This window comes from Lepidochelys olivacea, assembly GCF_965140295.1.
Source record: "Lepidochelys olivacea isolate rLepOli2 genome assembly, chromosome: 5".
NCBI classification, from domain to species: Eukaryota; Metazoa; Chordata; order Testudines; family Cheloniidae; genus Lepidochelys; species Lepidochelys olivacea.
Genome location: NC_140415.1, coordinates 122,040,434 through 122,053,596, shown reverse-complemented (window position 1 = coordinate 122,053,596; position 13,163 = coordinate 122,040,434). Strand labels below are relative to the sequence as shown.

The 13,163-nt window shown below is 46.0% G+C and overlaps 1 protein-coding gene across 3 annotated transcripts in view; it reads left to right on the top strand.

The window, feature by feature from the left end:
- The window catches only part of PTBP3 (polypyrimidine tract binding protein 3), a 119,062-nt gene that overhangs the window by 45,844 nt on the left and 60,055 nt on the right, over positions 1-13,163 (top strand). For all 3 annotated transcript variants that reach the window (XM_084628912.1, XM_084628914.1, XM_084628913.1), the window contains one exon: positions 12,127-12,202. In XM_084628912.1, coding sequence (XP_084485038.1) covers positions 12,127-12,202 — 76 coding nt within the window. The remainder of the gene's footprint in view (positions 1-12,126; positions 12,203-13,163) is intronic.

Here is a 13,163-nt window from a genome sequence, read left to right as displayed (position 1 = left end):
CACATTCTGCCATATATTTCATGTTATAGCAGTTTCAGATGATGACCCATCACATGTTCATTTTAAGAATACTTTCACAGCAGATTTGACAAAACGTAGAGAAGGTACCAATGTGAGATTTCTAAAGATAGCTACAGCACTCGATCCAAGATGTAAGAATCTGAAGTGCCTTCCAAAATCTGAGAGGGATGAGGTGTAGAGCATGCTTTCAGGATTCTTAGAAGAGCAACACTCTGATGCGGAAACTACAGAACCCGAACCACCAAAAAAGAAAATTGACCTTCTGCTGGTGGCATCTGACTCAGATAACGAAAATGAACATACGTCGGTCTGCACTGCTTTGGAACGTTATCGAGCAGAACCAGTCATCAGCATGGACGAATGTCCTCTGGGCTGGTGGTTGAAACATGAAGGGATATATGAATCTTTAGCGCATCTGGCACCTAAAATCTGCGACTGCAGCTGCAACAGTGCCATGAGAACACCCGTTCTTACTTTCGAAAAGGTGACATTGTAAACAAGAAGCCGGCAACATTATCTCCTGCAAATGTAAACAAACTTGTTTGAGTGATTGGCTGAACAAGATGTAGGACTTAGTGGACTTGCAGGCTCTAAAATTTTACATTTGTTTTATTCTTGAATGCAGGTTTTTGTACATAATTCTACATTTGTAAGTTCAACTTTCATGATTGCACTACAGTACTTGTATTAGGTGAACTGAAAAATACTATTTCTTTTGTTTTTTACAGTGCAAATACTTGTAATCAAAAATAAATATAAAGCGAGCACTGTACACTTTGTATTCTGTGTTGTATTTGAAATCAGTATCTTTGAAAATGTAGAAAATATCCAAAATATTTAAATAAATGGTATTCTATTATTATTTAACATTGCAATTAATCACAATTAATTTTTTTAATCACTTGACAGCCCTGCTAATTTAGTATGTGAAGCTGTGGTGGTTCTTTCAGTGATGGTCCCTGTGTGTATTCCACACATGGGTATGCATGTGTGCCACGAGCCCAAGTCCAGAAATTCTTCAAAGCTGTGTTTTGTTGACCTGTAGCTCCCCTCCTGCTCCCGACCCAGGGCATAAAAAGCAGTGCGGGTCGACTCCTCTCCAGTTCCTTCTTATCGCCTCAAGGCCAGAGTTGTAATTGTGTTCTCCTTCATTCACTAAAAGCCGCGAGATCTACTCTGCAGTCCTCGGGAATTTATACTCCAGCCCCCAGAAGCAAACACCAGACCAAGACCACCCCCTCCACATGCTCCCTGTTACCAGCATCCACCTGAGTCTCTGTGCAGAAGCCAGAGGATTCAAAAGCTCTGATTCAGAGCTCCCTCTACTACCACAGTCTCCACTTATTCCCAACAGCAGCCCAAAGGCTGTTTTTTGACATACAGGTTGAGACCTGTGTACCACCACTGATGCCACCCGCTTCTTCTCCTGTTACCTTTGGGAGCCGTCTTACTTTCTTTGCCCACAGCTGGAATAAGATCAAGATGGACAGTTGGGTCCTGGAGATTATCAATCAGGGATACTCCATAGAGTTTCTGTCCTTCCCTCCTCACAAATTCCCTTCCCAGTCCCTCTTCAGGAACCACTCCCACCAACTGGTGCTTCAACAAGAAGTGGAATCTTTTTTACATTGAGGGGGATGGGAGGTGGCAGCGGCAATAAAACGTGTCCTGCCACTTTCACAGAACACTCTGTGGTCGCTGGGGACTCTTCCTCCAATGCCATATTCGGCTCCACAGTGCTGTCTTCTGTAACTGACCCATCTTCAAAGTCCCAGCTCTCCAGAAGGGGAGTCACCTGCAGTGGTGCATTCATAGGGACACTACTCTAGGAAGAAGCTACTTACCTTGTGCAGTAACAATGGTTCTTTCAGACGTGACTCCCTATGGGTGCCCCACAATGCCCCCTCTACTTCGGAGTTCTTGTCTATGACTCTGCGGTAGAGAAGGAACTCTGGGGGTTTATCTGTGCACGCTGACTAGCCTCATGGTGCAGCATGAGGAGAGACCACCCATGCGTGGACCTAATGGACACTGCTACGAAAGTCCTCTGATCAGCAGCGCAGGCACACGTACAGTGGCCCGCACATTGGGGGACACGTCTCAAAGAACCAGCGTTACTGCGCAAAGTGAATAACTTCTTCTGCATCACCTGCAAACCGCAAACTATGGTGCACCAGTGTGTCTCGCTGTTAGGCCACATGGCCATAAGCACCTGTGTGATGCCGTTCACCAGAGTCCAGTTGCAGTATCTGCAAGCTTGGTTCCACTCAACTTACTGGCCAAACAGGGACTGCATGACTGTGTACTTCCCTGGCAAACAGATTAAGCAGAAGCTTTTCTGCAGACCATAAATGGGAGATTCACGACATAATCCTAACCAAGATATTTTTGCATGAGGTACTCTGTTATGGGACCTCTTTACATCCCAAGTGAACACAAAAACGTCCCCTGTATTGTTCCAGGGGAGCTATGGATCACGATTCCCAGGGTGATGCTCTCCTGTTGTCCTTGATATATAATATCAGATACACCTTTCCTCCCTACTACCAAAAGTTATAGGGAAGATCTGTCACAACAGAGCCACCGTCGTCCTCCTAGCACTCTACCAGTGCCCAGCCAGTTCTAGCTCATGGAACTTTTAATGATGTCCATACACCCATTATTCAGGACCGGTCCATTTCTGGATCTCCTAATCCAGGACCAGAGGAAAATCAAGCACCCCAACCCGGGCGCCACTCCATCTCATGGTATAGTGTTTATATGGGCATTGGAAATAGAGCACTCGTGCTCTGTCCCTGTTCAGGAGATCCTGAACCAAAGTAGAAAGGATTCTGCTAGAGCCTGCTACCAAGCTAAATGGAGGTGCTTTTTTGTTCTGGGCATGTCTCCACTGACATTCGCTAGAGCATTCCAGTTATCCTAAACTATTTTCTCTCCTTAAAGACTTCTGACCCTCAGTTGTCTATGGGTACACTTAACAGCGACTAGTGCCTTCCTCCATCTAGTAGAAAGATGTTCTATCTTTACTCACAGCTTCTGTATAATTTATGAAGGGCTTGATCAGGACCTTCCCTTCGACTATTAGACCTACATCTCTGTGGGAGTGTAACATTGTCCTGTTGCCACTCCTGGGTGTGCTCTCCAAGATGGGTAATCGGGGGGGTGGTGGTGGTGGTGGAAAGCATTTCAAAAATACACAGTAGGTTTATAAAAGGCGGGTGGCTTCTGGTTTCCATTACCCTGGGCATTGGAGTTTACTATTGTGATCAGAGGGAATAAGGCATTATGAGAGAGCTGCTGGGTGATTGCTAGGATCGACATAGGTCTACACTTGCACCACGTCAACCTTGGTATGTCAACCATGGATCAACGCTATTCGGAGAAGTGGTTTTAGTATGTCACCTTAACAGGGCACTCCTGTTAACCAGAGACACATCTGAATGTGGATGCATGCACAAATAGGTAAACGTAAGGTGACTTATGTCGATCTAGTTTTGTGGTAGAGTCCAGGCCTCAGCGTGAAAGCTGAAAGAGCACTAAAGATGTGGAGAGAGCAGTCCAAATGTCCAGGCATTGGCTTGTGACTCATTCTTTTGGAAAGTAACTTTCCAGAAAGTATTTCCCCTGAAAGTACAGATATTTTTCAGAGTAGCAGCTGTTAGTCTGTATCTGTAAAAAGAAAAGGATTACTTGTGGTACCTTAGAGACTAACAAATTTATTTGAGCATAAGCTTTCGTGAGCTACAGCTCACTTCATCGGAGCTGTAGCTCACGAAAGCTTATGCTCAAATTTGTTAGTCTCTAAGGTGCCACAAGTACTCCTTTTCTTAGTACAGATATTGATATCTAGTTCTATAATGGCAGTTTTGGGGAATGACAATAAATTGAGAGCTCTTCAGGGTGGGGCTTATGTGCAATTTCAGTTCTGTGAGATGTCTAGCATGCTTCTGAGTGCTGTAAAATTACACTTTTTTCCCACTAATCTTGAAAAGTAGTACTTCGTCAGTGTGACATTAAGAATATCTTGGCCCTCTGAGTTGGCAACTAAGACAACTAAGAGTCATCTGTTCATCTTTACTGACTGAATTTTAGTATTGTCTGTGTGGTGGTATCGCTATTAAAATGTACTACAGTCTGACTTCTGAAGTATTAAGAAGAATTTAAGTTTTACAGATGTTCTTAATGTTTTTATTTATGCAATACTTTCTTTTATCAGATAATGTCTTTATTCCTGGCGGCATTCTGCTCCAAAAAATTAAAAGTTCTGCATACAATATCTTAAAATTCTGCAGAATTCTGCAAAATTTGTCAGTCAAATAAATGTGGAGGCTCCAGCATGGCACTGGGGAGTACAGGCCACTGGCTGCACAGAGGTGGGAGATCACTGTGCAGCTCCCTCCACTCTGGACACGGACTCAGTGGTGAGGCTGCACCCAACCCTGACACGGTGCAAGGATTGGGCCTGCCCCAGAAGCGCACGCGCACACACATACACACACACACACACACACCCCGTGTCAGGTGCAGCAGGTGTGGGCAGGCAGGCTCAGCAAGGTAGGATCCAAGTGTGAAGGGGCCTAGTGTAGGGAAAGCCAGGTGTGGGTTGAGAGGGTTCTGTGTGGGGCAATCTGGGTGTGGGTGACTCAGTGGGGGATCCAGGTGCAGGAGGGATCTGGATATACATGGGCTTGGTGGGGGGCTCTGGGTGCAACAGTAATGGGACTCTGCAGGGAGATCCAGGTGAAGGTGGTTTGGGCTCTGTGGGGGTCTGGATATGGGGGGGATAGAGCTTGGCAGGGGCGTCTAGGTGTGGGAATCCAGATGTTGGACAAGTGAGGCTCAGTGGGGATCCAGGTGCAGCTGACTGGGGCTCGGTGGGGTGGGATCTGGGTGCGTGTGGTCATCGGGGTGGTCCAGGTGCACAGGAGTGGGGCTCATCGGAGCGGGGAGGTCTGAGTGCAGATTAGTGAGGTTTGGTGGGAGGGTCTGGATGCATGGGGGTTGGGTGGATGTGGGAGCAGCTCGCTGTACAGGGACCCCTCCCCCTGCAGCTGAAGAGTGATGGGCTCAGGAAGCGGGGTCAGTGGTGGTGGAAGGAGTTTGCACAGCTTCCTGCAGCTGGGGGAGAAATCTGGGCATGGGTTTGACCCAGCCTTGGATGCCCTGCAGGGGAAGAGGAAGTCCTGTCCTCCCCAGCCTAGCCAGGACAAGCAGCTGAGCTCAGCGCATGGTAGGGAGTCTGGCCTCCCCCAGTCCCGCCCCCTGCTCCACAGTAATTTATGTCTCTGCTGGCTACCCTGGGCACCTGAAACACTGCTGGGGAGGGTCACATGACTGCTCTTGAGGCTTCCCTTTGCTTTGCTGTCAGTCATTTTTTTGCGGGGAAGCAAAGAAATTTGTGGGGACATAAACCTTGCACATGTGCAGTGGCGCAGAATTCCATCAGGAGTAATATGCCAGCCTATAGAGTAAGCATACCCTGATATTATGTCAGTGATTAAATTAAATTTGGACATGGAAGGTTGGGAATGTGGTGCTCAGGCTCTAGAAGAGGGGCAACCACCAATTTTTATTAGTTTAGTTATTTTTTGGGTGGGTCTTTCTTGGCTTTGTTTCTGGCCTTGCTAGCTTCTCCTAAATTTTCATCTTCCATTCGAGTAGTGAGGAACCATCAGACTCTTGTTTGGCATGCCCGAGATGAGGCTGGTCCTTTGTCCCTTACCACCAGGTTCTCAAGGAAAAGTGAGAATATGTTTATCTAGGAAGTTTTATAGCAAATGGTACCACATGAACCTCTAGAATAGTACTATTTCCTTTTTAGTTCTGGTTGATTACTTTTTCATTTGATTACTATTCCATTTATATCAATAAAAGTCTTGAAGGCTGTATTTTGCTCTCAGCATGTGTCCTTGTACATCCCCAGGGACCTTGCAAGACTCTGTGTAGCCTGATTCTGGGACAAGAACCTTATTATCTTCTGATCAGATCAATTGGCTAGCCTATAACTTTTATTATATAAACAATAATATTAATCCCCTTAAAATCAGGCAACAATGTTCTGCCATAACGTGTACGTGAATAATTCATTAATGCAAACATTTAGTTCTTTCATGTCAAGATTTACACCAGAACAACATCTTATGTGAATTTTCAAGATCCTGCTAGTACAAATTTTCATAACCTCCTAATGAAGCTGCAGATACGTATATTGGCAAAACTGTCACTACTGGTCTCTCTCCTGAGTAGCTGGCCTTAATCTATTTTTAAAGAACAGCCAGTTTTTCAGCTGGTATAAAATGTATTTGAGTAATGTTCCCTTATTGTAATGGTGACCTCTCAATCGGTTATAGATGAGACAACATTGAAAATTACTTTTGAACGTTGTCATATCAGTTCTTTGCCAGGAGCAGTTCTTCTGCTTGGAGAGATCTGTTGTAAGCTTGTGCAAGGCTTTGTTTTATATCCTCCCTATTCATTGTGTGTTAGCCTCTAGCGAGATGAGACAGTTTAGTCTGTGGTACTGGTATTCAAACGACACACAGCACTATCAGGCCCAGAGGACACAGTGTCTGTACTATTCCCAGTGCCTAGCCAAGAATGGGACTAGGGTGACAGTGAACTGGCTGATACTCATTCTGGTTGAGACAGAGTTGATAGGGAGGGAGGAGGAATTCTGGGAGGTAAAGTAGAAATGGCTTTTGCCATAAGGAGACTTATTCATATCACCCAAAGGTTTGCAGTTTGGGGCATTTCCATGTATTTGTATTTGCCCTTAAAAGTCTCAGGGTGGTCAGATGTACCGATTTTATAGGGACAGTCCCGATTTTTTGGGTCTTTCTCATATAGGCTCCTATTACGCCCCATCCCCTGTCCCGATTTTTCACATTTGCTGTCTGATCACCCTAGTCTCAGGTGACAGTGGTCACCCACCTTGACTCATTTATATCTGGTTGGGTGATGGTAACCTTTTCTTTTGGAACTGACTCTCTCTCCATAGTAATCCGTACCTTTGTGTCTTCTGTACCAGGGGTTCTCAACCTTTTTTTTCTGAGCCCCCCGCAATATGTTATAAAAACTTCATGGCCTACCTGTGCCGCAGTAACTGGTTTTCTGCATACAAAAGCCAGGGCCGGTGTTAGGGGAGCAAGTAGGGTAATTGCCTGGGGCCCCAGGCCACAGGAGCCCCCTCAAAGTTACATTGCTCAGGCTTTGGCTTCGGCCCCAGGTGGTGGGTCTCAGGGCCCTGGGCTTCAGCGTGGTGGATCTTTGGCTTTCTACCCTGGGCCCCACCAAGTCTAATGCTGGCCCTGCGTGAAGGACCCCCTGAAACCTGCTCACAGATCCCAAGGGGGCTGCAGACCCTGGGTTGAGAAAGAAGGTTCAACTGGTTCAGAATGATTTAGCCTGTTGAACAGTATTTGTTTTATGAAATCTTTTACCTGTTCTTTAGAAACTGCACTGGCCTATTTTTCTCTTTCAGACATAGTTCAAAGTGTCATCTTTGATCTACATGGCTTTTTCTTGGCTAGCTGGGACACTGCCTTTTCTAGCATATGCTATGGCAGCAACTGAGATCAGCTGGGATGAATAAAATGATATTCTGGCCTACACTTAAATATTAGAGGGTTTGTGGCAGAGCACTTTTGATGAGGGGTCCTTGTCTGTTGACCGCATTTCCCATAATGTTCCAGGCCTTAGTTCAGCGAGGCAATTAAGGATATACGTAATACTAATTGTGTGTTTAAAGGTTCATCCTAATTCAGAGACACTGTTCTCCATAAGATTCTGGAAGCCTTGCGGAGCAGGAATTGATTCCGAAAATGTGAAGAATAATGCGTTTAAGTCCCATTGACTTGAATGGAATTTAAATGTGTGCTTAAAGTGAAATAGGTACTTAAGTGCTTTACTGAATCAAATGCCCAGGGTCCATCTGCTGACCCATCTCTTTTCTTAAACATTTCTTAGAGGAAGAAGTTTTATAATGTGAAACTTTTTTTTGAGAAATTACCTCTTTTTCAAAAATGCCATTGCAAAATCATTTCAATTTATAAACTGAAAAAATTACCTTTTAAGGTGGCTGTTGTATTTAATATATTTATAAATGTTATAAATATATTTGGGGGGTAGATACTAGGAAAGGTGAATATCTTTTAAGATAAATGGCAATATTGGCACCAAAAAAAAATGGATATAAACTGGGCAATGAACAAATTCAGGCTGGAAATTAAAAGGGTTCTGACCATCCGGGTGAATTTCTTTAACAGCCTCCCAATGGGAGTTAGTTAATAGCAACTTAATTAGTTCTAATAACTGGACAAATTGAGGAATGTGATTGTATGATGGGTTTGCTTGTGAGGGTAAGGGGCAGGGTTCATCAGCCTTGGTGCTCACTTCCTATTTGTCTTATGACCTTAAAAGCTCATATTTCAGGATTTCAGCTGGCCACCTGTAGGGGCCAGGAGGGTATTCTTCCTCTCGCCCCTAAGTGTATTCTGTTTTTTTTGTTTTTGTTTTTTAAATCATCTTCTGAAGCACCAAGGATGGCCACAACTGGAGATAGGACTTTGGATGGAGAGGGATGGGGCTCTGGGAAGCACCAAACATTCTCTCTCCGAAGTGCTTGGCTGGTTGGTTTTTGCTCATATACTCAAGGTCTAATTGATCACCATATGTAGGTTTGGGAAGAAATTTTCCTCAGATCAGTTTGGCAGTGAACTGGAGGGAGAGAGGGGGAATGTTTACATTTTTTTTGCAGGTGTGGGTGCAGGTCACTTGTCAGTATTATCTGGGTATATCTTATGTAATCATTCCCCTGCCATTGCAGAAGTCTTGGGCAACGGTGCCCCATCGGTCCCTCCTATTCTCTGCATGTGGAACATAATAATTTAGTCTCCTGTGGACTGTAATACTTTGGTCTATTTTCGGATGTTGGATTTAGTGTGCAAGTGCTCAGAAAGTGTTGGTGTCTGGTGACATACAGGAGGTCAGACAAGATGATTTGATGCCTCTTTGGCCTTAAACTCTGATTTAGAAGCTTCCTTTTTAAAAAGTATCTTGGCTGACTTTGGATTTAAATTTTCAAATAAAACATTCCTTGGTCTGAATTCTCTCCCTGCTAAGGCGCCACCTCACTGTTATGTGGATTAGCTCCTTTCCAGTCTGACGCCTCCCTTCTGTGCTCATTCGCACTTGGCCATCTCTCCCTCTGTGACTCAAGGTGCTCTCTTCGCGGCTTTGCCCTCCAGCCAGGTCACTGTGCTTTTCCCCCTTCCGGGAATTATCAAAGTCTCTCTAATCAAAATGGCCATTTTCTCCCTCTCTGCCCTGACTCTGCCACTTCCCCAATGGCTGGTTGGGAAACCTGGGCCTGCCCTCTACTCCGGATTCCAGCTCAGGGACCTTCTAATCCGCAGTCAAGGTCTGTGAGGTCCCACTTTGCTGCCCTTTCCCTGAGACTTTTGCTGCTCTGCCAATCTTAGGCTTCCACTCTTTAAACCCTTCTTTGAGGAGTCCCTAGGGTTCTGCTCACCACCTGGGTTTCCTTCCTGCCCTCTCTAAAGCAGGAGTCAGAGTAGCAGCTGTGTTAGTCTGAATCTGCAAAAAGAAAAGGAGCTTATGCTCAAATAAATCTGTTAGTCTCTAAGGTACCACAAGTATTCCTTTTCTTAAAGCAGGAGTGTGGCTACAGGCTCCCTCCCTGCAGTCCTTTACTGCTGCCAGCCTCCTGGCTTTATACTAGCCCTGCCTGTTCCTTCTCAGCTGGGCTCCTTCATCAGTCCGTGGTTACTTAGGCTACCTCAGGGGTCGGCAACCTTTCAGAAGTGGTGTGCCGAGTCTTCATTTATTCACTTTTTAATTTAAGGTTTTGCGTGCCAACAATACATTTTAACATTTTTTAGAAGGTCTCTCTCTATAAGTCTATATATTATATAACTAAACTATTGTTGTATGTGAACAAGGTTTTCAAAATGTTTAAGAAGCTTCATTTAAAATTAAATTAAAATGCTGATCTTACACCGCTGGCCCGCTCAGCCCGCTGCCGGCCTGAGGTTCCATTCACCTAGGCCAGCAGCGGGCTGAGCGGGGCCTGCGGCCGGGACCACAGCTGGCAAGAAGGGGCAAGCAGCCAGAACCCCAGACCGGCAGTGGGCTGAGTGGGGCTAGCGGCCAGGACCCTAGACTGACAGTGCGCTGAGTGTCTCAGCCCGCTGCTGGTCATGGGGTCCATCCGCCGGCTCCCGCCAGCCAGAGTCCTAGCTGCTGGCCCTGCTCAGCCCCACTGCCGGTCTGGAGTCCTGGCCCTGTCCACATAGAGTAGGTATCTACCTTCTCCCTGGTTCTAGCCATTCTCTTCCTCTCTCTGCACTGAGATGAGGGTGGGAGTGTGCTGAGAACAGGGCTGGGGGTGAAGGAGCAGGCTGGAGGTTGGGGTGCAGGGTCTGGCCAGGAGCTAGAATGAGGGAGAGGGCTCAGGGTTGGGGCAGGAGGTTTGGGTGTGGAGCGCTTACCTGGGCAGCTCCCATTTGGTGCAAGGGGTGCAGGTGGGAATCTGGGGGTGTGTATATGTGCAGGAGCTCCCTTTTGGTGCTCAGGGTGGGGATGTGGGGGGTGCAAGAGTCAGGGCATGGGATGTGTGGGGGCTGGGTATGTGGGGGGTGCAGGACTCAGGGCAGGGGGCTGGGTGTGTGTGAGGAGAGTGCAGGAGTCAGGGCCGGGAGCTGGGTGTGTGTGTGGGGTGCCGGAGTCAGGGCTGGGGTTGTGGCGGGTTGCAGGGGTCAGGGCACGGGGCTAGGGTGTGTGGGGGGTGCAGGGGTGAGGGCAGAGGGCTGGGTGTATGTGAGGAGGGTTCAGGGGTCAGGGCAGAGGGGTGTGGGGGAGTGCAGGAGTTAGGGCAGAGGGTTGGGGGTGTGGGGGTGCTCCCAGCCCCCTGCCCTGAGCGGCTCATGGCAGGGGGCTGGAGGGGATATGCCCTGATTCCACACCCCCTTCCCCAAGGTCCCCGGAGCAGGAGCAGAGAGCGCAAGCGTGCTGCGGTTCCTCTTTTCCCTCTTCTCCTCCATAGCAAGACCTGCCAGCTGATCGGCTGCAGGGAGGGAGAGAAGGAGGGGCAGAAACCCAGCATGCTGGGGGAAGAGGCGGGGGGAGGGGGAAGCTTGCCTGCCCTGCGAGGAGAGAGCGGGGGGGTGGGGGTGGGAGAGAAGAGCGGGCTGGGCCAGGCAGGATTTTTAATGTTCCCGGCAGACAGCAGTGTGCCATTAAAAATTGGCTCGCGTGCCGTCTTTGGCCCGTGTGCCATAGGTTGCCGACCCCTCGGCTACCTACTTCTCATCAGCTATGACCTGTCTGCTTAATTGGCCCCTTGTTGGCCTCATTAACCTTTCCAGTTTAGTGTGGGGTTTCACTCCAAAAAATTTTTTAAAAAAACAAACAACTTTTGCATGTCTTTGTCAGAAAAGGGACGAAACCCAGATATGTCATCCGCTAATATTAACAGTTTGAGTCAACTTTTTAAAGTGACTATTGGAAATACAGTAACATTTTTCATAATGAACTTTTTCACATACTATATTGCTGTTGTAATATGTAACAGACATGATGATTTGTATGAGTAGTGACATGTTTACAACTAAATATTGTATCATTTCAAAATTGTTCATTTTTGTGTTGCTTAAATTGATATTTAGTTGAGTCCTTGGATATCTCTAGACTTGTTTTTATGGTAGGTCTGATCAAACAAATCTGCATATGGTTAAATGCTGCTTATCTTGAGATTAAATATAAACTGTATTATAGTAGAATAAGCAATAGATTAGTCAGTGTTCAGTTTAATATAGCTAAGCTCATTTTCAGGAAACTTTAACACCTTGAAATATAATGGCCAACTCGAGTGATGTGGCTGGCTGACAATATTTGCATTTGTTCTCTTCGTTGTTGAAATGTTAGTGCACGTTCTTCAATATCTCACAAAAGTGTGGGCAGTGTTTAAAAACAATTATGAAATGTAAAAATCAAAGTCAGTGATTAAAGTCATTCATTAGTTCTGTTAAAAGGTGGGCTGTTGCCCAGAAGTGCCTTTGCTGATGATCTTGCATTTTTATCTTTCAGCGTGGATCTGACGAGCTTCTTTCTTCTGGTATCACTAACGGGCCTTTTACCATGAGCAATTCTACTCCAGCTACAGGTATATTTAAGAAAATAATTGTAAAGTTTACCATGGTTTTACAGCTTATCAATGTTAGCACAGTTTCAGGAAATCTGATTTTCTTTTTTTCCTTCAGACTCTCGTGTAACCTTTTTATGAGCAGCCCCCCAGAGTCTTGGACTCTTGCAGAGACAGCAAATTCAGGCTCTTGGGGAGCAAAAGTGCCTAGTTTCACTCTGTAGTGGACCCTTCTGGCAGTTTAATGATTCTAGAACTAATCTACATACACCCCGCCCCCATTAGAACCTGAGGAACCCATTCTGATTGGTGGACATCTTTCCTGCTTCCTTGAAACCTGGACAAAGATTAACTACAGAGCAGTGGGACCTACAAATAAAAAAAAAGATACAGAACTGAATTTAAAAACATGAGAAATTGTTTTGTTCAGTACTGGTGAAGTCACTCAATTTCTTTCATATAATGGACCATGGATTACCTCCTCTGAGGAGGCATGATCAAACCAGTAATCTCTGTAGAAATTCTCAGGGGCCCCTTCTTTATGCTTTCCTCCCATTCTATTGTTAAAAGAGATTCAGAAGATTGAGGGAGATGAAAACCAGAACAATTCTGATGAGGCAATGCTAGCCGCCGAGGCCTGGTTCTTTTGAGACCACCTGCTTCACTGTGCATTCATCTCTTCACCTTTCGCTTCAAAATGTGGTTGTACTGGCTAATTGACATACACATCTGAAAAACCTGAGCTTAGCAACAAGTGGGTATTTTCTGTTTAGTGGAGGGGTTCGAGGTAGAAGGGTGAGAGGAATGACAAGGTGTACTTACAGGAGTAAGAATAGGGAAAAGGACCAAAACAGAAGAAAAGATGGGTTTGGTTTCTTTTGGTCGTGAGGCAGTGAACTCCTGCATTGGTTCCAGTCTTTTTGGGGAGACTGTGCTGGCAGAGATAAGGGGATTACAGTGGTAACTGTGAAGAAAGGAAGTC